Consider the following 23,827-nt stretch of genomic DNA (forward strand, 5'->3'; position numbering starts at 1 on the left):
GAAGCCACGCGCAAAATTAACGGTGATTAACAAAAGCAAATCCCGATAACAACAGAATAAGACGCAGATAGGACTTATCGATGGTTCATACGGTCAAGTTTATCGACTGGCACGTCACTAGGTCCGTGAGAATCCCGCCGAAATCAGCCAGTCGAGAACAGTTGACAGTAACCTCGCGCAACCGGTGTGCGACAGACGTACCCATGTCCTCGGACGCGGATCGACGTATCGAACAAGGTACGTCACTAAAAACTTATTTTTAAATATATATTTTTTTGAAAATAAAACAAAAACCACTCTATAAACGTCCCACATGCCAGCTATAGTGTCAAATATTTTTTTTTCTATTTTTTTTCTAAATTCGAACCAACGTCTTAGGTCGGATAAGTGACAACCAAATTGTTTACAGTAGCGGAATTTTGGAGGTTACTTGAAAACGTATTTTTTGCGTGTATTTTTCAATATTTTGTGAGCGGATTTCGATGTAAAAGTGCAGTTTGAAAACTTGTTGCAAACTTTTTACGCGGGGAAAATTTGAATAGTATCGCTACAGAAAATATTTCTAGACCTTTTTTTATTTATGTAGGACAATTTTTGCGTAAGTACAATTTTTTTATGGCATTTTGTGAAGCTATTCAGTGTATTTTTGTCAAAAGACGATTTGTCTAAGAGTTCGTCGTTTTTCTTCAAATCTAGATCTTAATTGGTTTAATTAATTAACGTTTTATCTTGGTCTGTCTAGTGTCTATTTTTTGTCTTACTTGAATTTCTTAAGAAAGACATTTATCTTATAATGAAAATACGATAGCCGCGAGTTCGTATTCTGTAATTGCCGCCTGATTTTTCAAAAATGATTTCTTGATTATTATTTTTGGTATGAAAAAATATTTATAAGTTTGTTCAGTGGTTTTTGGCTGTGCGTTGTCGTCCTTTTATCAATTAAAAGGATTTTTAGAGTTATATATTATTTACCTACGTGAAAAATATTTAACCTTTAACCTCTCTTGTTTTTACAAGTCATAATTAATTTCTTCGTCACAATATTTGCAGAAAAGTTTGTTTTAGTATCAAAACTTCTAGTAAAGAATTTATTGTGATAACTTGCGGGTAGAAAAATATAATATGGCGTTAAATTTACAAGTATTTAGTGAAAATAAAAAGTAAAGATATGTAATATTTAGAAATTCCTTGTACTGTAATATTTAAGACAGTGTTTAAAAATATCTTTGTGTTCAGTACAAGTAAGAATCCAAGCAACAACGGTCCGATCAACAGGCTGTCGTAAAAATTCTTATTTCAGATATTAAATCGTTATTTAAATTATCAACCAATGTATAATAATATAAAGTTATAAATAATTCCACTTTCTGTTATCTTAAAAAAGTGTGAATGTAAATTCATGTTTTAGAAAATTTCTTCTGTAGTAGATTGATTTCGTTTTGAGAATTCTTGATGCGTACAGAAATTACGCTGTTTTAGATTATTTGGAAATGTAAAATGATAATAACTTTGTTAATATGTTTGTTCTTTTTAATTTTCACGGTAAATGACTATTCAAATGTAATTAAAAAATAAAGGTTCTTAGATATCTATCTTTCCTTAGTGTTTTTTTCAGAATCAGTGATAAAATAATATTTGTCATGTTAAAATGGCATGAAAATTCGCATTTCCTAATAATTAAGTGATTAATTTGATTTAATTAATTTCTGACTCACGATGTATGGGAACAGTATTTCTATACCATATTTATTTAATTTGCTCGAGATTTTGAGCTCGATTGCTGTTTTAATGTTTTTTAACATCATGAATACGTAAAATTATTGTCGTTACTTTTATATACGTTAACACTAGCCTCCTTTATAGCAGCTCACACGGCTTACGCGGTAAGAAACGCATATTACGAGTATATATTTTTTCAATCGTTATCCTCTCGAGCGCCCCACGTCAAAATTCAAATATACCGTTAAGCGTCCAGGCCAAAAATGGCGCGCGAAATTGAATTGGCGGTTGGCGTTTAAGCGCCGATTCCGTCATATTTTGATACTAACACCCTAGTCATACCTTATATATTTGAAATCTACATAAAATTTGCTATATATTAAAAAAATAAGCCACAAATAATATTTGATAGTGGTGGTACAATAGTCGGTTTAATCTGAATATTGTGTACTTTAGGCATGTGTTTGAAGAAAGTCTAAAAAATATTTTTAGGCATAAAAAATAATATGACGGAAGGTCTTATCGTGTAGTTAATGAATAATGACATTAAAATCCAACTGTAAAATATACTCAAATCTTTAAAATTAGTTAAAAAAAGTATTTACAATATTGGTCATAAAGGAACATGTCGTTGGGTCAGATGTTGTTTAAGGTGCTCTCTGGCCTATATCAACCACTTATTCAAGTGTGTGCATTAGATCGTCGTCTCGTTTCATCAGCTTCAATGTCAAATATGTTTGAAAGGGATAAACATAGTTTTAGCATTTAATTTCTACGTTTTTTTAATGTAAGATCGTTTTGCCGTACCACGGTGGCGGGACGCTTGACGGTGGTAGCACATTCAACCGTGACACGGTGGCCGGGCGCTTGAGAGGTTATAAAGGTTATTAGCAGATTCCGTGGAGGACTTAGTTTATTTATAAAAACGGTTTAAATGTTTGTACAAAGATATCCACATTAATATGCACATGTCTATTTGATACGCTATCACAGCTGAACCGCGAAACCGATTTTTATATAAATTTTGATTAGAAAGTTTCATACCCGAAGATCTACCACTTTTCTTATATAAAATTACTAGCTGACCCGGCAAACGTTGTTTTGCAATAAAAATTAAAAAAAAGTGTCACTTAGGGACATGAAAAATAGATGTTGGCCGATTCTCAGTCCTACTCAATCTGCTCACAAAATTTCATGAGAATCGGTCAAGCCGTTTCGGAGGAGTATGGAAACGAAAACTGTGACGCGAGGATTTTATATATTAGATAATATCCATACCTTTTTCAAACACTACACACTTATCCGCAGTACCCTGTCTACATCGTATACAAACTTTATTAAAACCGACACCAAAGTCATTTAAATTTTACGTTGTCATCTATTCTGTTGCCTTTTTATACCCAACAATATAAGGACGTAAGGAGTAAGGGTAACATCGGCCGTTAGATACAGTCTGCTATCAGGGTAACAAGTCTGCTACTGACAGTATGATATTGAAACTAGACGCTAGAAATATAACTAGCTGATCCTACTTTAGGTGTGTAAAATGTATTTTTCGTGCTGTTTTTGTTAAGTATTTCGACTGAAAAGTGTTTTAACACAATGACTTTTCCATAGTTATGTGTGCATTAGAAATAATTATCTCTTGTTCCAACGGTGAATGAAACATCATGATGAAATCCTGCTTATACAAAAATATAAGGGTCAATTTGAGGCATATGTTTAACTGCAAGTACCTTGCGTTTATTAGATAGCAAAATAAACACAGAAATATTTTGACGTATGATATACTCGTAATTTGAAACGTAAAAACCTTTTTTTGCCTTTGAAATAATTTTAAGAAACATAATCAATATTGTATCACGGATACTATTGAACCCGCCAATTTCGTTTAAAAAAATGTCAATATATTTCTCGGAGTTATAGTTAAGTTTTGCCAAATAATTTAAATTATTTCTATAACAAATCAATGAAACTGCAACTGATAGATTTACTATCGTATTTTCAAGAATCTTTCCTTAGTAACGTTCCTCAAACACAGATTTTCATGCAGAAATATTTTGCAAGATCTTATTGTAATCACAAATTGTTATGTAGGTATATTTAACCGATTTGTCAAAATAAATTCTAGCTCTAATAAATCCTTCGTTCTTCATACTTCACGTACATTTCAGAGAGAGTTCCTTCCACATTTAGAATATGATTAAAGACGGAACTAAAGTCCTTGCAACAGGAGTCTTGCCTGCAATCTTGCGCATTAATTAGTCTGTTTCGACAAACTTGCAGCTTCAAATAATTAACGGTTGATTGAATAATTGCATCAGACTTGCTTTAATTACTGTTATCGATAGTAACGCAGTAGACCGGGCATTTTGATGTTTATATTGAAACTAGTGAACTGGCCCGACTACGTCCGGATATAGTAAAGATGCAATGTTATTTAAGTAAAATATTTGAACGGTCTATTTTATCATTAGAATTTCAGGCAATGACCGCTTTTTCTTTTATATTCTTAGTTATATAAATACATGCCTTTTGGACTCAAAGCCTAACCCCTCCCTCTCGTTTGAGAGGAGACCCTTGCCATGCAGTGGGACAGTAAAGGTTAAAAAAAAATCAGACAAACAACTTTAGATTAAAAATTTAAAAAGCCCCCTTACTTTTTTATAGATTGGTTAGGTTAGGTTCTCCTATTCTAATTCCATTCCACTCAAGCCATTCTAATTTCTCCACCAACAACTTTCTCATCATATGAAGCTCTTTCAGACACCATCCGAGTATATATATTTATTTTCGTTCGTTTAATCTTCCCACTTTCACCACAGATTTTTGACGTATATGTTTGATTTTCATCAAACATATCTTAAATCACTCGCACATAAGTTACCTTAAATACAAAAAAAAAACTAATTTTATATCACTGCATCCGTTTGAGAGTTATGATGCTACAGACAGACAGACACGTCAAACTCATAACACCCCTTTTTTTGCGCCAGGGGTTAAAAATATACCCTAAAAAACATTTCTAGTTTCACCCTTAAAAAGCGAGAGTTCAATTATTACGGACCTAGCTAAGGTATCGTTAGCTGAAATGAAAATTCATGTCTTCATTTAAAGCCCGACAGTCTGGGCCCCTTAATATCGCCTAGGAGATAACCATGTTTTTTTATGACTTACGGATATAAATAACTCTTATAAGGGGTGAGGTATCAGACTCTATTTGAATACAGGGTGAGGTTTTTGGATGGAATCGGAGTGATTAGAATATGCGTGATGTTGTGTTTTCTTTTGATATAGGATGTTGATAAATAATGTTTGATGAAATTGGAAATCGTTTTAAGTGATAAAATGTTAATGGTGCTGTTAAATATATAGTTAAAGTTAAAAAATATAAGGCTACAAAATATCAATGGCAGTCTTAGAAAAATCATTTGGTGTCACAAACCAAAAATAAAAGGATAAAACCATAATTTTGCAATCAAATATTTTCCACGATGCACTTAAAAACGAATTCTTTAATTATAACTGGCTATCATAGTTGTCAACTGAAATACGAGATAACTTTCCAGTAGCTCGATTCTCTACTACTATTGACTACCGAAAACCGACCCGTCATCGAGAAATTTTGTATGAAAATCTTATCAGCGCCTCTGACGGGCGTCGCAGGAACAATTTTGGCAGTACATTCTAAATGTCAAACTCTCGATACTCGACAGTACAGATTATACAGAATTGCGCTACAGGTCAATGACCTGTATTTCAACATTCTTCTTTGACAGTCGGCGTATAAAGACGTACCCGGGTCTTGAAGCAAGCAAATAGCTTTAGGCACGCTGTCTATACAACAAAGACGAGCCACCTTTGACTTGAGAGGGAAGTGAAGCCATTTGAATATGTTTCTGCGATTGAAAGCACCATTTTTAGAATATTTTGTCCCAAGATTTTTGTAAGTAAAGAGACTTATAATCATCGCGTTGTATGTTTATTAATAGAATACAAGAATTAAGGTGAATTTTACCTCGGAATACCCCTACGTTTCAGCGCGGGTTACACTGACCATGTGTGTGCTTTATTAAACATACATATATTTATCTGTACTTGTCATTTAGCAAGTACATTACCAAAGTTTTGATAGTAGGAATTAACAATATGTCAAGATTATTTATTTTACTCGATTACAAAATAAAACTACTCTATCTATTAAATAATCCGAAAGAAACGAAAAGCGATATAACCAAAAATACTTTTCAAAAATATAAAAAGTATTCGCAATATTTACCTTTTGAGCCACATTCACACATTCTTCTGTTTAACTACATTGGAAAAGTAAATCGATTATAACTGGCTTGATAACGAATTTAACACAAAAACCCTCAAAGTTTATATGAAAACGTTTTTTATCAGCTCAAAGAGGAGACTTTCTACAACGACCAATAATTGACAGACGAGTAACTATTAAAAAAATGTTGTACGAAAATCTGATTAGCGTCTTTAGCAGGTGTCGTAAAACTACTTTTGCAGTATATTTTAAACTAGCTTTTACCCGCGACTTCGTCCACCACCTGAATTTTCCCATGGGAACGGGTCATTTTCCCGGGGTAAAAAGTAGCCTATGTCCTTTCTCGGGTATCAAAATATCTTCATACCAAATTGGTTCAGTAGTTAGGCGTGATTGAGTAACAGACAGACAGAGTTACTTTCGCATTTATAATAATTAGTATGGATGTCATACTCTCAATACTCGATAAAACATCGTCCCGACTGTAAAAAATCGTGCTACTGCTACTCCCGAAGAAACTTCAAAAACACTTTATAGAATAGAAATAATGATTTAGTGACTTTCGGCGAGCTAGCGAGATATTTTATGAAAAAAATTTCAGCGCCTCTAACGGGTGTTGCAGGAACTATTTTGGCCGTACATTTTAAATGTCAGAATTTCGATATTCGATGGTACCTACTGCACAGAATCGCGCGATAGTAGTTTCTTGCCAGTTCTTCTCATTAGCCCTACCTACCAAACTGGCGGTAAATTCCCTCTCTGTATCATTGTCTACTCTAAATGTCAGCCTAAATGAATAAATGATTTGATTTTGATTTCATATTAAGTACACATTTTTGTCAATACCCTATTTCTTAAGACAAACAATTGTTTTAACGGGTACATGTTTCTAAATGCCTTTTTACTAAAGATATTATTCTGTCCCGAACTATAAACAGTGTCAGTACACAAACTTGAGTCATATATTACGTGTACATTAGCATCACGAAGTTGCCATTAGGAGTTAGTTTGTGCTACTGACCCCGCGGCCGAACGGAACGCACCGTGGTTGAGATATCTGATCTGTGTCACTATGGTAATGTGCTAGTGGTATCTTTGTAGATGTAGGTTCGATTTTGGGGGATATAATTTTGACCTTTACTGATAGTTGGTTGGAGATTAAGCTTTCTGTTAGGCAGAAAAAGTTGGATGTTTTCAAAACTAAGACACTCCTTAGAGATTATAAAGCGCTATTTATCTTTCAAAAATACGCAAACATTAAAGACTTGCTCCTTTTGCTCCTGCTCTACATTAATTTGACACTTTTACTTATTGATATCCTAGTTAATTCCCACAATTTTTAGCAACAACTTGCAGTAGTATACCTTTTACAAACTATATAACTCGACATATATAAATGAAATTACTACTTTCTATGCACAAAAAAAATATAATTCTATCCCGATCTATAAACAGTGTCAGTACACAAACTTGAGTCATATATTACGTGTACATTAGCATCACGAAGTTGCCATTAGGAGTTAGTTTGTGCTACTGACCCCGCGGCCGAACGGAACGCACCGTGCTTGAGATATCTGATCTGTGTCACTATGGTAATGTGCTAGTGGTATCTTTGTAGATGTAGGTTCGATTTTGGTAAATATTATTTTGTAGTTTTCTGCCAAGCAAGAAATTTGGATGTTTCCAAATCCAAGAAACACTATAGGGATTTTAAAGCGGTATTTATCTTTCAAAAATACGCAATCAAAAAAGACTTGTTCTTTTTGCTCCTACTCTATATTTATCTGATATTTTTGATTTTGATCTCTACTGATAGTCGGTTAAAGATTAAGTTTTCTGCTAAGCTAAAAAGTTGGATGTTTGTGAAACCAAGGAATACTAAATTGATTCTAGACCAGCAGTTATCTTTTAAAGTATTCCATAAGATATGTAGTTATATTTTTATTTAGGCTTAATAAATTTGACGCTTTTGCACACAGATATGTGTGGTCATTTTCCATTTTTGACAAGAGTTTGCATTTGTATGTATAAATATAACTTAAGATGTTTATATTCATCGAACTCATTGATGAAAAATCTTAAAAAAAGCACTTTCGTTTCATAGTCAAAAGCAAATAACATACAGACACCGGGAACAAATATAAGCCATCTTTATAAAATATCGTAATTTATATGGTCATCAAGATAATAGCTAAAATAGGTTTAAAAGAAACCACAATTAACTAGAGAAAACCTCAGTTACCTTTAACGCTTATAAGTGTCACCTAAAGTTTATAAATTTCGAAGTCTCAAACACTTCAAACGTACGAACCTACATACGTATAATTACTTACCCCATCTTAAATTAAACCCCATAGAATATCCTTAATACTTTGATAATCCCCATCTCGAATGGCATCGATCGCGGGCCAATAGCCAATACTACCGACTAGAGGTCGCAGGTTCGAATCTGACCTACTGAACTACCACATGCTGGGCCATAATTGAAGGGGTGAACTATATTGCCAATTTGGCTATTCAATTTGATAGTTTATGATCGTCTTATGAAATGTCACGGTTATGAATTGAAAGCTTGTTGGAGTTTGATTGTGACTATGTTTGTGGCAAAGATTTCTTGAATATTTAGTAAGTATTTTCTGTTTACGATGGTAAGAGGCCTTTACTCAGCAGTTGGTTGTTGGGACATACAAACAGGCTAAGAAAGAAAAATCTATTTAAGATCGAGTCTAGTCTTATTTCTGTCCTTTTACCTAAGTGGTACTACATGCAATTGCTGATCACGATAACAAGGTTCGATTTTCTGGTTGATTGTAATAATTGTGTTGTGAATTAATTTCTATTACTTTGTTTATTATGAACAGTTTGTTTGTTAAATCCACTAACGGCACTGAAATAATATTTTAATCTGGAACTAAATGTAGCTGTAAAACGTGACTTTTGTTGCATAACTCATCTATCACATTAAAAAATTGTACAAAAATATGCGGGCAAAAGTTAGTTTTGAAATGAACAAATCACTCATTCAATATCCAAACAAAAAGGTATCTATATGTTTAGTGCATAAAACATTTGAATATTTACATAACTCGGTCATATCGTTATACTTTGTTTATTCATGATGGAACCAAGGTACTGTCGTGAGCAAAAATACGTTCTTACTATAAGCTTATGACACCAACGTAAATAATAACGAGAGGCGCCCATAGCCAGTTGCGCTCACCGATCGGTAAACGATCTGTGGGTTAAGCAACCCTTGGCGCGGTCATTTCATAGATGGGTGACCGCATAGTGGTATTTGAACAGGGCGTCTCCGTGCTTCGGAGGGCACGTTAAAAGTCGGTCCCGGTTGTTATCTACTACGTTAACAGTCGTTAAGCCGTGTCAAAGGCCTTCGGGCGGCTTGAACAACTTTGACACTAGGTTGACCACTAACCATACGATAAGAAGAAGACCAACGTAAATTGTCGAGTGTTTGTGGCACAGGCAACACCTTGACTTTTCGAAGTCGCGTATGTGTTAGTAGTGTTGTAAAAATAATTATCATTTGTTTTTAAGTTCAAGAAAGCATCGCCTATAAAATCTTGCGAGTGGGATTCTTAAAAAGAGTGTCTAAAAAGATGCTAATTATTCAAGCTGTTTTGGGCTAGCGTGGTGGACTCTTGGTCTTAGGCCTCCCTAAGAATGCGACATTTATTACCTAAACTATACTTATTTTTATTTATAAAATGAATGGGATCACAGATTAACTGCAGCAATACTAACTATAAATATTAATTAGATGGAAACATATTAGAATTTTCGTAACAGTACCACTAAAAATGCATTAAAAATAAATATTTATTATTCTTATATGTATCATTGTCTATCTGAATGAACAATTATTATTACACACTAGCTGACCCGCGCAACTTCGCTTGCGTCACATAAGAGAATCATAATTTTCCCCGTTTTTTAACATTTTTCACTGATCCTATTGGTCGTAGCGTGATGATATACAGCCTATATAGATGATATATAGCCTTCCTCGATAAATGGGCTATCTAACACTGAAAGAATTTTTCAAATCGGACCAGTAGTTCCCGAGATTAGCGCGTTTAAACAAACAAACAAACAAACAAACAAAGAAACAAACAAACAAACAAACTCTTCAGCTTTATAATATTAGTATAGATTAGTATAGATAATATTAGTATAGATTAATTGCTTTTTGTCTAGTTTTTAACAATAGATTGTAAATCAAGAGCTAGATCCTGTCTGTGTTGCAGAAGTGGGTAGAATAACATTTCTTTCAGAATTTGAGTGCAATTCCCGGGTCGGGCAATATACCGTAAAATTTTAGTTATTTCTATTGAAATACATATATCAGTTCGCATGCTTACGTACATTGCTGCTTTGACGTAACGTGATAGTCACTATAATCTAAGGGAGGAAACAATGTACAGTTTCTGGCTTTTATACAGTTGTCAACTGAGATACGTGATAGCACTGATATTGTAAACGGCAGAACTTGAGTTATCTCATATTTTCCTTTCTCACCGTGAGGCATAACAGGCTAAAAGATTTGAAAAAAAATACATAGCTCTATAAAAAGGCTACGTGTTGTTTCAATAACAATAAGTTTAATAATAGTATAGCTAACTGTGGTAACAGATCATTAATGTTAGCGTAGTGTTATTGAAAATGGTTCGAATTGTTCAATTATATGGTTCAAAGTATTGTTGTTTAGCTCACGGGCGGCCATTGTGGCTTGTTATTGTCCCAAAATGACAATTATAAACAATTTGTGGTACTTCATAAAGACCTGGATTAGTGTTATGTGATTTGTTTACTTTAATGTCTATTTCAATGTTTCTGTATGATAATAAAATAAATTAAAATGAATTCAACCCATTTAATGTTCCACTGCTGCGTAAAGGTGACCTTTAAAACTACACAACAAATTTGTATGCGGTTTTTTTTAAAGATAGGATGTACTAAGAGAAACGTTCATGTGTAAATGTTTTTTGAAAAAATAACTGTTTAAGCCGGGCGAAGATTTCTTCGCTAGATAACCACAATCATGCAAACCTATATATACTCGTATGTGCAATACTAAAAAAAATCAAATTGCTTTGGTTTAGAAGCACAAGCCTATATTATTATCTTAGTAACACAAACTGTTATTTATTTATCTTTACATAACCATAATATATTTATATTTAGACCGTTTTGTCGTATAATATGCAAATAGGGGATGAAAATTGGGTCCATTCCCCGCACCCCATTCAATACATCTTTTTAAATTAAGTACGGTATTTCGTTTGTTTTTACCTTCAAAATCGCTGTTCGCTGATATCAAAGGGAGTTAGCGCTGGCGAAAGCGAAGCGAAGGCGGGGCTGTGCTATTTTTGGACTGTGTGAATTTATTATTAGTATAGGTAGCAAAAATCTGTACGAATTCGGATGAATGAATTGTAAACAATCACATAATTTATGAACGACGAACGCGAAATGCGAAATTAGGATTTTTAGATGTGTGTTTATTACTCAATCAAGTCAAAACTGATAAAGAATATTGAAATTAGGTATACATATAATTTATGATAGTATCGTACCAAATGGCGTTCCTTGGTCTCTGCCTACGCCTATGGGGAAAAGGCGCGATATTATGTACAAACGTATATAATTTATGATTTACTTTATATGCAAGAAAATGTCAAATTGCTGGCAGAAACTAGTAGTATTATAAAAATCCAAGTAAGATTTCACTGACATTAAGATAGTAATTTATAATTTCTCTGCAAAAATCTTTGTTTCGAAAGCACTAACACTAACAACTTAGTAATTTACCGGAACCCAAAAAGTTGTTTCACACTTAACACGTTAACACACTACTGAAACTACATTCATTCATGAACATAGAATCAGCTTATAACGGGAATAAATGCTAATCTCGGTACCTAAATCCGTAAAGGCAAATTTTCATACATCTGACTTCTACCATTAGATATTTAGAGTAAAATCTTTTACTGTCTATAGATACTGTGCATGTTCAGTAGGTAACAGAAAAAACATTTTTATCATTATGTAATAGGATACGGAAATTAACGCCTTTTAGTCTTTCAGCTTAAGTCATTTTAATTGACAACAACCAGTGTCTATGCCAGCTTTTCCAGCTCATATAGAACATAATGGATACCCATCCATTTTCTATCCTCACCAACGGTAACTTTACCGAGCGCAACTGGTTTGACTCTCTATAGATATGAACGTTATAATTATTATACCTATACATACATAACATGTCAAAGTCGGTTTCAAAGGCCCTTTTAATAATTAGCGGGCCCTTTTGCGCCCTTACCCTACAGGGGTGGCTCTACATATGGCATCATAAGATTTTTCAGGTTAAATTGGAATAAAATTCGGCATCAGCGATAAAGCCAGGTATGGGATCCTACTTATTACAATGCTGATGAGTTTTTTAATGTTTTCAATTTAGACCCGTAATTAGGCGTGTTGTGTTTAATATGTTGGAGAGAAAAGTTTGCTTTTTTGTTCGTTGATGTATGAATTTGGATATTTTATAACTTGATGATGGTGATGATGAAAATACCTTTGTATAAAATAAATTATCATTATCAGATTGTTGTTGTTGTTTGTCGGTTGGTTAGTGATCAACCTAGTGTCAAAGTGATTGTAAAATAGGTATTAAGTTTGTTGAATCTTTGCAAGTTAGTAGCACGAAGAAGAAATTCTCTCATATACCCGAAATAACCTCGGACACCGCACTTAAAATTGGTATTTGCTATAATTTATCACTAAAGTTGAGATGATTTTCTGAACCAGAACTACTGGTCGACTATTGACATCGATCTATTCGCTTAAAGGCTACCATACCAAAGGCAAGGATTACATATACAAGTCTCTATTAAGATGAAGATAAGTAGGTGAGAGATACACAAACATACCTAAAATCCGTAAGTCTTTTCATCCAGGGTTAAAAAGAGACCTAATAAAAAGACATTTGTCTCACACATCCGCACGAAGTGAGATTTATCATTAAAACCCCGTAAAATCCGAATAAAACACTCATTGCGGAGAGTAACGGCGTGATTTGTAAGAATAAATGTCCGCTTGTTATATTTTTTTGCTGTTGTTAACAAAATTTTGATATATTGGTACTTTTTGTTGCAAATGTTTTCTTTGTTTTTTTGGATTATTGTGTTTTGGATTTTGTAGTTGAACAAATATTTTCGATCTGAGGGCTCATCATGTATCTCAGTTGACAACTAATGTAAGTCAAAATGATGATCACTATTCAGTACATTGCTGCTTTGACGTAACGTGCTAATCACTATAATCTAAGTAAAAAACAATGTACTGCATAGTCGCTTACGCGATAACCCCCCCTAAACTGCGATTTGTTACCACTATCGAAACTCGACAACCGGCTAGCTGTCGAAAAATGTTGTATGACAATCGGTTCAGCGCCTCTAGCGGGCATCGAAAAACTATTTCGGCAGAACATTCAAATTCTCGATACTCGAAAGTACCGACTGTACAGAATCGCGCTACTGCATTTGTTACCGAATGCATTTAAACTGCCAAAGCTAACAAAGATTGCCCAAAACCAAAACACATCTAATATAAAATTCTTGCGTCACAGTTTTCGTTGCCATAATCCTCCAAAACGGCTTGACCGATTCTTATGAAATTTTGTGAGCATATTTATATATTTATTAGGTCTGAGAATCGGCCAACATCTATTTTTCATACACCTAAGTGACACATTTTTTTTTTATATGGCAAAGCAACGTTTGCCGGCTCAGCTAGTTTTTTATAACTTCCAATCATAATCTTGTGCAAAATAAGACAAAACTTGAATATAAACTTCCTTATGAGTCACTGATATATGCGGTAACTGGTATACCGGAATATTGGTAGCACCTGTTTGAAGGAAACAGTTTTTGAGATTATTTGAATTCACCGTTGAAAATATATATTTCGTTTCAAATATAAAATGCTTATTGTCTTAGCTAATAATGTGGGAAGAGTACTTTACATAATAAAGCTTATTTACTAAAATTACATAAGACTATTCCAGTTACCCTATACTATTCTGCCAAGTAGAAACAATTCTATAAAAATACCTTATTGCACACTACAATTTATTTTTCAACAGTTTTCAGGAAAAAGAATATTTCTACCTGCATTCATTATTACTACTAAGAAGTTAACAATAAAGAAAATTATTTCAAACCGAAGTATCTTAAAAAACTCGAGGAAATATTTTCCATCTGTTTTATATTTGCGATGGTTTTCAACAATCCAATTATAGATCCTTTTCTTAGGTATCCTAGATTTGTGTGGAAATCCTAGGACATTCTCCAGCCATTGTTGAGAATACCTCAGCTATCAGTGGTTGGTTTTATCTTGAATATAAACTGAAAGATGGATCTTTAAAAATGCTTTCTCTATAAAAACAAAAAATGGAGATTGAAAACTCGGGAAGTTATTTGAAATTTTAGCCTTGCCTGTCTTGCTTGATCTGGGAATTGAACCAGCGGCTTTATGTTCCTTCTGTTAGTGATAAAAATATTTTGCATTCTTCCAATAATACATATAAAATACATGCCACAGTAATAAACATATTCAAAGAAATAATATTCTTACTATATATTGTATCCGTAGTGCAAAAATTTGTTAAACTCCCCGCGATAAAAGGCCTGTTCAGTACCGCGATTCTCTACCACTATCGACTACCGACAACCGGCTAGCTATCGAGATTTTGACGTTTAGAATGTACTGCCAATATGTTTCCGACGACGCTCGTCAGAGGCGCTGATCAAATTTTCATACAAAATTTCTCGATGACAGTCGGTTGTCGCTAGTCGATAGTAGTAGAGAATCGAGCTACAGATCTAAGCGGTATTCACTACCGTCTGCGGCAGAGAAAACCCAGTGTATATGCGGTGATATTACTGTTCACACCATAACAGATTTTGCTATCCTAGTGGGTAGAATATCGCGCGGTAGTCGAGTTCTACTAAATTCGCGCGGCATGTACCTCTATCCACAGCGGCAGCGAATATCACTCAGGTTTGAATAGGCCTACAAGGCTTGACGTTATTGCGGGAGTAGTCTTTTAAAAATAAGATTATTTATAACTAAAGCACAATTCAGCTGCATAACACAACTCTAACCAAAAACACGCCCCTAAGTACGTATGTGTACCCTTATTGTAAACAAACATATACATTGCTATGGTACTGACCTTTTTGCTTCAAACTCTCCCTTACATCTTTATGTCCTTACAAGCAATCTTCAAGACTTCTTGCCTCAAAAGATTTGCCTTTGAAGATTATCTATGTAATAATATCTTTAATGTGAATGATGGACTTAATTCCGACTTGACTTAAACTTATTCTTTAGAAAGATCTAGAATTGTTTTTTGTGATGCTAATTTGAGTTATATGCGACATTGTGGACAAAAGTTAAAGTTAGGCTAGATTTTTTGAGTTATACAAGTCTGTCTTTAATGGAAATTAAGTCTCTAAACTCAATTTTTACTCACATTGTTGTGAGTTAATAACCACGTTTAAGAATACTTAAAAATTGACTATTGTAGGTATTTTTTGTGTTACGATGTTTTATATACTCTGCTTCCGTAAACTTTGTACCGATATAATTATATACCGATAAAACAAGTTAAAAAAAAATTGTTTAACCCAGGGTTTAGCTAAAACTCATCAAAATTTGTTTAACGGCTTATACGTTAAAGCGTTATACACAAAAACTCACCCATACAATTTTAGTACCGCGCTTTTTTACACCAAAACACATTTTATAATGAGCACTGAATTTTTCACACAATTTTCCTCTATGCTTCTAAACTTGTCCGGCAGGTGGCGTGCCACCCTTTGTTAATAAACTCCATAGCGATGCATTATTTACTGTGTGTTAAATAGGCTACACCATGATAAAAGGAAACTGGGGGAATATGGAACATCACTTGAATTATGGAGAGATGAAAACTGTGTTGAAAACTTAAGCGGGCTTAAAAGATTAAAGGCTTATTGTTGTGTTGTAGTTGTGAGGCAATGTCACTGCTTTTATTATAAATGTGGTGTGTTTGCTTAATACTGTGAGATTAATGAATTTTGATTCTGTTGGGTTGTAGTTCTTTATAACAAAGGTGTTACTGTTTTTTAAAATTGTACTGCGATTAGCGAAATTTGATATTGGGTTAGGTTTTTAGTGAAAAATGTGGTTTTGAGTTCAAAATAATAGTACAACACACAGATAGTACTACAATCTTATAAAAAATAATATTAGTAATTACGTTAATGGAGATGACAGTAGGTTTTAAACCGCGTTATATGCCTCTAGGCCTGTATTTAATGTCGGTTTTTAATTGAGGCAAGACTTAATTTTATGTTTTTTCGGAGTGTAAAATTATTTGATATTTCTGACAAAAACTTTACCTAATCCTTTCAAGTCATTAAGTATCTTCTTTAATTTCTCATTTAATATTACTCAATTAACGGAGAGAAGTTGCATTAGTTTAAAACCATAAAATTCTTGTCGGGGTGAATTGAATCGTAAAATATCGTTTACGATTCACAGTATAAAGAAACATAGTGCAATTAAAGATAAATACTACTGTAGACTATTGACTTTTATCACCTCTTTTTTAAATATTCCGCTGCTAGGCAAGGGCCCTTCCCGAATAAGGGAGTAGTTAAGCCATGAGTCCAACACGCTGGCCTAGTGCGGGTTGGGGGCTTTGCATACCTAAAACAAGTGTGTTAAAATAATAAATTTTAAGGCACACAACTTTTCAACGCGATATTTTCCTTCATCGTTAGTGATAAAATTAATATTTGAAAGAATAGCAGAAAGTTTAACGAACGTGTTTTATTGAAAGATAATACCAAAGACAAAAACAAAAGCTTATGGAACACAATAATAATATGTAACACATTGAATAGTGTTGTGCCAGTCACATCATGTCAAAGAAGGATTTAATTTTAATATTACAACAGTTCGAAAAAGTGATCATTATTTCTACCAGACACATAACTTCGAGAGGTCATTGATGAGTTGCCTCGTATACGAACCATCGACCACTTGTGAAAGAGGTGCCAAATTATACCATGTAATAAATATCGTAGCATAGAAGCCGATCGCTTCTATGCTACGATATTTATTACTAAAATACTATATGGAGCTCGATTCTTTCGATTCGAAAGTATTTTGATCAATTCTACCTCTGAGGGGATAAAATAGGGGATGAAAGTTTGTATGAAAATTCCATCCTAAGTCACAAACCTAGTCAAAAGCCAGTAACCTATATTTTCTTTAATCCCTTACATATTTCTAAACCCAGCTCGCTGTAGATATAAATACTCGTTCATCGTTCGGCATATGTGCTATCATCAAATATTCAGGTTAAATCCGCCTGATTCAGAAAATAACTCCGTCTTTATGAGTCTTCGTGTCAAATAGCGGGACTTGATTGATTGATACTTTGAGTATACATCACGCTTTCTACACTCAAAGGTGCAGGCAGAGGTGTATGGAATCTTTAAGCTAAGCTATATTATTTGCTATTATATACAGGGTGTCCCAAAACTCTACGATAATCTGAGGACTTGAAAATGCGAACAACGGTGTGGAATTTAAACTATTTTTAAAAATGTCTATTATTGCTGAACTAAGTCATATGGGTTTCTTTTTATTTTTCCCAGAACTGGTATAACTTGTATCGTTGGGTTTTGGAACACCTCTATATCCCAGTCAAACGGCAAACTACTATTGACTAACAAAATAAGTCAAAATTACTTTTGACCAACCTGTTCAGTCAATAGTAGCTTTAACTGGTCATGAGTTTTGACTGCAACATATTATATAGATTACGTCTGTTGAACCCAAAGGTGTATAAAATTGTCTAAGCAAAGTATTGCAAAGTAAGTCCAATGTGAAAGGCAGCGACTCTATTTATACCGGGCACGTTATCAAACTTTGATGGATTTCCGAAAATTTCCGGGATAAAAATAACATCAGAGACTATGTTAATCCATAATGATTGAAGGATGGATTATGTACTCGATAGCTAAAAATAATTTAGTTTTAACATTATTTGAAATGTTTCGATAGATTTTATCAATTATTTTCGAAAAACATTCGGTATTATATAACACTTCTGTAAAAAAATTACTAATTTTGCTTATTTAATATATTATAATGATAAATACGTTAAAACCGGCTATCGAACTCGCGACCACGGTGATCAGCAATAATCGTATACACGCACGGAAAACAGAAACAGTCAAAAAAATAAAAAACGAAATGAAACCTTCACCTCCGTGAAAAGATTTTTGGAGTAAAAAGTATCGTAAGTGTTGATTCAGGTTATGAGCTATCAGTCTACCAAATTTTATTACAATCCGTCTACTAGTTCTTACGTGAAAGAGTAACAAACATCCATACTTACAAACTTTCGCATTTATAATATCAGTACAATATTACGAGAGGTAAACTAAAATCTAATCAGATTAGTTAGTCTGAGAGGAAATTAATTGAGAGCGGTTTGCGATACAGCCTCCTGTCTACAATATCTCCGCTTCCTCCTGAAGAGTTGTGCTAACATTAGTTTCAGTCGCACTTACAGATTGGTTGAGTAATGAGAGACTGGGTTTACGGTTATTCTATAGATGGATGGCCGGTTAAGGAGTTTTGAAGGTTCTCCTTGCTTGCTCGTTAATAATAAAAATAGTTGCAGATTTACGTTGCAAAAGCCGACTAGTGTAGAGACGGCAGTAGACAACTTTGGTTAAGTACCAATTACCAAGCCTTTTTAAAGAAACATGTTTTTAAAGCTTTTAATCTTTATATTTATTTATTATAACAGAAAGGGTTTTTTTCTAGGTTAAAATAGCACAGGCTTCACAACCGACCAAAAATTTTCAAATTTTTGCATTTCAAAAATTTACGTCGATATGTAAAAAAAACATCACCTTTGACGTACCTGCCATGTACAGGATGTTTGAAAAATTAAACGGTTTACAAATAATATTCGTTTGTTCATTTATTTTTCCCCTTTGATCTACGGTGTGTAGTGAATTTTGTATTTTTTTTCCACAAAGGGCCGCGGGCGTATATTTTGTCAAAAACGCACCGCGTGTCAGTGCTCTCACAATATTTTTATAAAATTGTTTGATTTCGAAACATTCGTGCGTAACTGCAATATTTTCGATTAAAATGTTTTTTTTTTCCGAATATTCTCGTGGCGTTCCAAACTTTTGTTGATTGCTAGTTTTTCATAGGAATGTTTTAATTTGAATTTGAATTTGTTTACTTTTAATTTGTGCTTTTACGTATTTTCGTTTTGGTATTCTTTAAACAAATATATGATATATTGTTTTATAAGGGTATTATTGGGAAATGATTGTTTTTTAACGTGCTGGAAATAGCTGGTATTTGTGTGACGAAAGCCGCGAAAACTGTTTTCATGTTTACCTATCTGCGCACAATTAAAAATAATTGTGCGCAGAAATCAGAAATGTAATGTAAAATTATTAACAGTTGCAATCTTTTCTCCATGGGAACAAGCCTGTAATTTCTTTCACGTCAGCCAAATGTCACAATTACTCATAAGTATGATACACACTATTGTTCAATGAACAATGGCCGCATATAAACAGACAGTGTTTATATTCGACAGTAATGTGGACATGAGAACAACTGGCGATTGTTTTTATACATCATTTGTTGATATTACCCAGTGACTTGGCTGTGTTTGTGAATCAGAGCACTGGGTTGATTCAGTGACCTGTAACGCGATTCTCTAGAATCGGTACTCAAGCGAGAGTTTGATATTTAAAATGTACTCCAAAAATAGTTCTAATTACGCCCGCTAGAGGCGCTAATTGATTGAATTTCCATGTAAAATTTCTCGGTATCTAGCCGGTTATTACCAGTTACTTTACTCTGATAGTAGTTAGTAAAGATTAGCGCTTCCTGGTCTCACAAACAATTGGGAGATTTTGATGCTAGTTCAATAGTCAATTTAGTATTTCGCATTTAACTTGAGTCTGAATACGTCAATAACCCAAAAATATATAAAAGGACGTAAGCAGTGCGGGTGATAAAATGGAAGGTATATTGACACTGTTTCGTCTCTATCACCGGCGTACCGCGAAATTCACCTGAAGACAAACGAAGAAGTACAAAATAAAACAAATAAATTCCTAAATATAAATCAAAAGTATGAACAAAGAAAAAATACGCTTATAATAATTACAAAAAATCTCCTAGGGGTTATATTTTATAGATATTAAACCACCCTGTACAACATAGGTTCGCTTTTAAACACCCTGTACAGCTCCCTTTAAACGGCGAGCCACTAAGAAGTAATGACCATCCGCCTGCACCGCTGCTCCCTGCCCACCCTTTGACACTCGAAGCGTGAAGAGCCAGCTATTAGTTTTCAGGAAAATGTGTGTTATGAGTCTAGAATGAAAATCTTTTAAACTTTATATTCTTTTTTCATAATAGTTTCTACTACTGCTGGGCCTGAAGATTTCATCCCCTATTTATGTCGCTTAGGGCTTGTATAAAATATTTAGTGACCCCGGATTTTTGAAAAATCTTCATACCGTATTTTATAACAATGGGCCCAGCAGCTTAAAGCGTATTAGATGAACAAACTTTTGCGTAAAGATATTTTCTCGAGTGGCGCTGTTCAATGTCCTAGGTCTTTTTTTTCTTTTGCAGTGTCGCTGTTCAAAATCCAATCTCAAAAGCGTTCTATCTACCCTTAGCTAAAAACTGAAAATCTAGATAAAATTATGACAGATTGATATACTGTGTTAAGAAATTATTCCACGCCAGCGGAGCCAAGGCTAGCTAGTTTCCATAAAACTTGACGTTTTAATTCAGACGCGATTGCAAAATCTACGTACATTCTCGGGGAATATTCTTACTAATAGTGTAGATACGATGCATTGTGGCAGTGAATGTACGTTCGTTAACAACTCTTTCCCACAAAAACTGTTAAATACATACAGTTAAAAAAATGGTAGGTAAATTGTTTTTGTCATATTTTTCGCCTAGTCATTTCCATCAAATTTGGCACATAATCTGTTTATGCAATAGATTATCACATAGCACTTTTATTACGGGGAAATTTTCAATCAAAATCAAATCATTTATTCATTTAGGTCAAATATTGACACTTAGGATAGTCGTTACAATTACTGAATCTATCACTAGCTCGGAAAGGGGGTTGAGCCTTATGAGAATAGCGAATAAAGTCGCGGGTGGAGGCTAGGATATTTATGCTATTATATCTTTAATATCACGCTTGGCTGCCGTAAACGACTATTCTAGAAAAATGGAGATTAATTTTATAATTGGACAAAAAATGTTCCCCTTGGATGTCTGCCAGGAACGTTTTAGTTCAAATAGCGTGATAGTATGTGAGTAGAACTTATAACAGAGGGTAATGACTCGTGCTTCGTTTCAAACGTGAATCTTGTGTGTTTGAATTTCAAGGAAACGAGTTAATTAGAGGAAACCTTTAAAATGAATACTTGAGCTGAAGTTCAATTAGTTTCATAAGACAACGTTTGCAGGTTTAATATATTTTCGAAGCCAGCAAATAGCGCAATTGTAGTACGCATTTCATTTTCATCGCTTATATTTTATAACAGCGAATTTCCGGACGCATCATAACCAGTCTAATATTACACATTTATCTAAAAGGTCGTATTTATGCATAACTTATGTTCTAAAAAATCTACCTCCGTGCCTACGTGATCACAATATAATCCAAGTCCAGCTGGTCACCATGGCTGAAATCGGTCGAAAAGAGATAATTTTCATAATTTAAAATATCAGTAACGCAGTAGCTCGATTCTCTACTACTATCGTCTACCGACAACGGGCTTGTCATCGATAAATTCTGTATGAAAATCTGATAAGCGCCTCTGACGTACAGATTATACAGAATTGCGCTACTGTTAGCAATTTCCTACGCTCAATATTACCAAGAAGTGAAGAACATAATAATAAAAATTACTTGAACAACATAGTTCTTGCAGAATACGCTAGGGGCGCTGATCAATCTTGCAAAATGTCATCTGGTGCAAAATTTCTCGGTTGTCGATAGTCGATAGAGTCGCTCCCTAGAATAGCTGCGGCTGGTGTACAAATTAACGATCAATCAATTTAGAACAATGATGGATGATTTTGAAGTATCATTTATGAAAATTGATTTGAAAATGTGACGGTGTTTTGTAAATCTGTCGCACAAATGTTCGATTAGTAACTTTTTACTATACTGGAAAAAATATACAAAAAAATTGATATGGCATAAAATAATTTTGTTAAGGAATTTATTCTTACGCGTATGAAATCACCCTGAAAAACCTAAAATATTTTCTATTTTCCTCAAAAATACTTACAGTATGCTATTTTAAAAATATATTTTTTTTGCCAATAATATTTGATCAAATTTCTAATCATGTTGTAAATACTGTACACAGCTACTCGAAAACAAACTCTATCGTGGTAATTGTCGCTCCGTATTTTAAAAACAGGGAATTTAGCATGGAGTCATTAAAGCACAATTTTCTCAAGGGTATATACAGAACACCTGAAACTGAACGCCGTGCTTGTACATTACAGGCCCTTTAAAAAGTCACTTAAGCCTTACTTTGTGCTCAACAAAACCTTTTTGTTTTAAAACTGAATTTTCTAAACTGTTTCGACATAAATATTTTATGAGTGTACTTAACTTTGTATTTTCATTTTAAAAGCAAATGGGATATCACGCCTATATCAAGGAGATGGGCAGAGTTATAGTACCTGACATAGAAGCGCAAATTCCTATTTTTATTACTGTCGTTTTGGTTGAATATCGACATTGAAACAGATTATTTAATTTATAAAAATAGTTTCTTCGGAATACGCCAGGGACGTTGACCAGTTCCTTCCAAAAATGTACCTAATATTAACGAAATACTACCGGTACTATTATATTCTGATTAATGCGTGAAAATATTTCCTACAGCTAAAACAAGACTCTAGGCTGTTAAAAGACTTTTGCTACCAAATTGCTCTGAGGAAAGTGTCCTTGCATTTGCACAGTTTCACTCTTCACTTGATCCACCGAGACGGTTAACACTTTTGAACTTTGAACTCGTATACAACCTCTTCTGTAAAGAAGGTAGGTCCTGTATGACAAGATGTATGGATGTGAATAAGGCAAGGGAAGTTCGTAAGGATGTTCTCAAGTGGGGTTCTTAGGTCTCTGTCTACCACTACGAGAAAAAAGCGTGATATTTTGTATGTGACTCCTTTAAATAATCTGATTAATATATATAACCATTGACTTTTATATTTGTCATTGGATTTAATCAGAGGGAAAGTGTGAGACGCGGGAAACACAATTTCCTGTCCCGGGCGAGGTTCAACACAACGGCATTGTACTCAACACCCCGAATTTTCTAGAACCGACTTGATTTACTTCGGAATTGCAGAATTTTGACGCGCATAACTTGATGAAGGAGGTTATTATTTAAATTATTTGTTGCCATCAACATCTACGTTTGCTAACTTTAGGATGAAGTTTATATATAATAATTCATGCGAGACCAAACGAAAGCCAATATTGTTGTTGATAACAAGTTGTTTTGTATCGTACTCTGCCTACCTCTATAGAAAAAGGCGTGAGTTCATGTGTATGTATAAAATAAGGTGATGACTAGCACAAACTATATTTGTATATTAGGTAGATACTTTCTGTTCCAAGTTAGTTATGCAATAGTTGTAGCACATAAAACA

General features: G+C 33.9%; 1 protein-coding gene across 1 annotated transcript in view; it reads left to right on the forward strand.

The window, feature by feature from the left end:
• The first annotated feature begins 166 nt into the window (after window positions 1–166).
• The window catches only part of LOC142986197 (dipeptidase 1-like), a 253,941-nt gene continuing 230,280 nt past the window's right edge, over window positions 167–23,827 (forward strand). The window contains exon 1 of the mRNA XM_076134534.1: window positions 167–237. Within this exon, the coding sequence (XP_075990649.1) occupies window positions 204–237 (34 nt within the window). The 5' untranslated portion in view covers window positions 167–203. The remainder of the gene's footprint in view (window positions 238–23,827) is intronic.

This window comes from Anticarsia gemmatalis, chromosome Z (genome assembly GCF_050436995.1).
Source record: "Anticarsia gemmatalis isolate Benzon Research Colony breed Stoneville strain chromosome Z, ilAntGemm2 primary, whole genome shotgun sequence".
NCBI classification, from domain to species: domain Eukaryota; kingdom Metazoa; phylum Arthropoda; class Insecta; order Lepidoptera; family Erebidae; genus Anticarsia; species Anticarsia gemmatalis.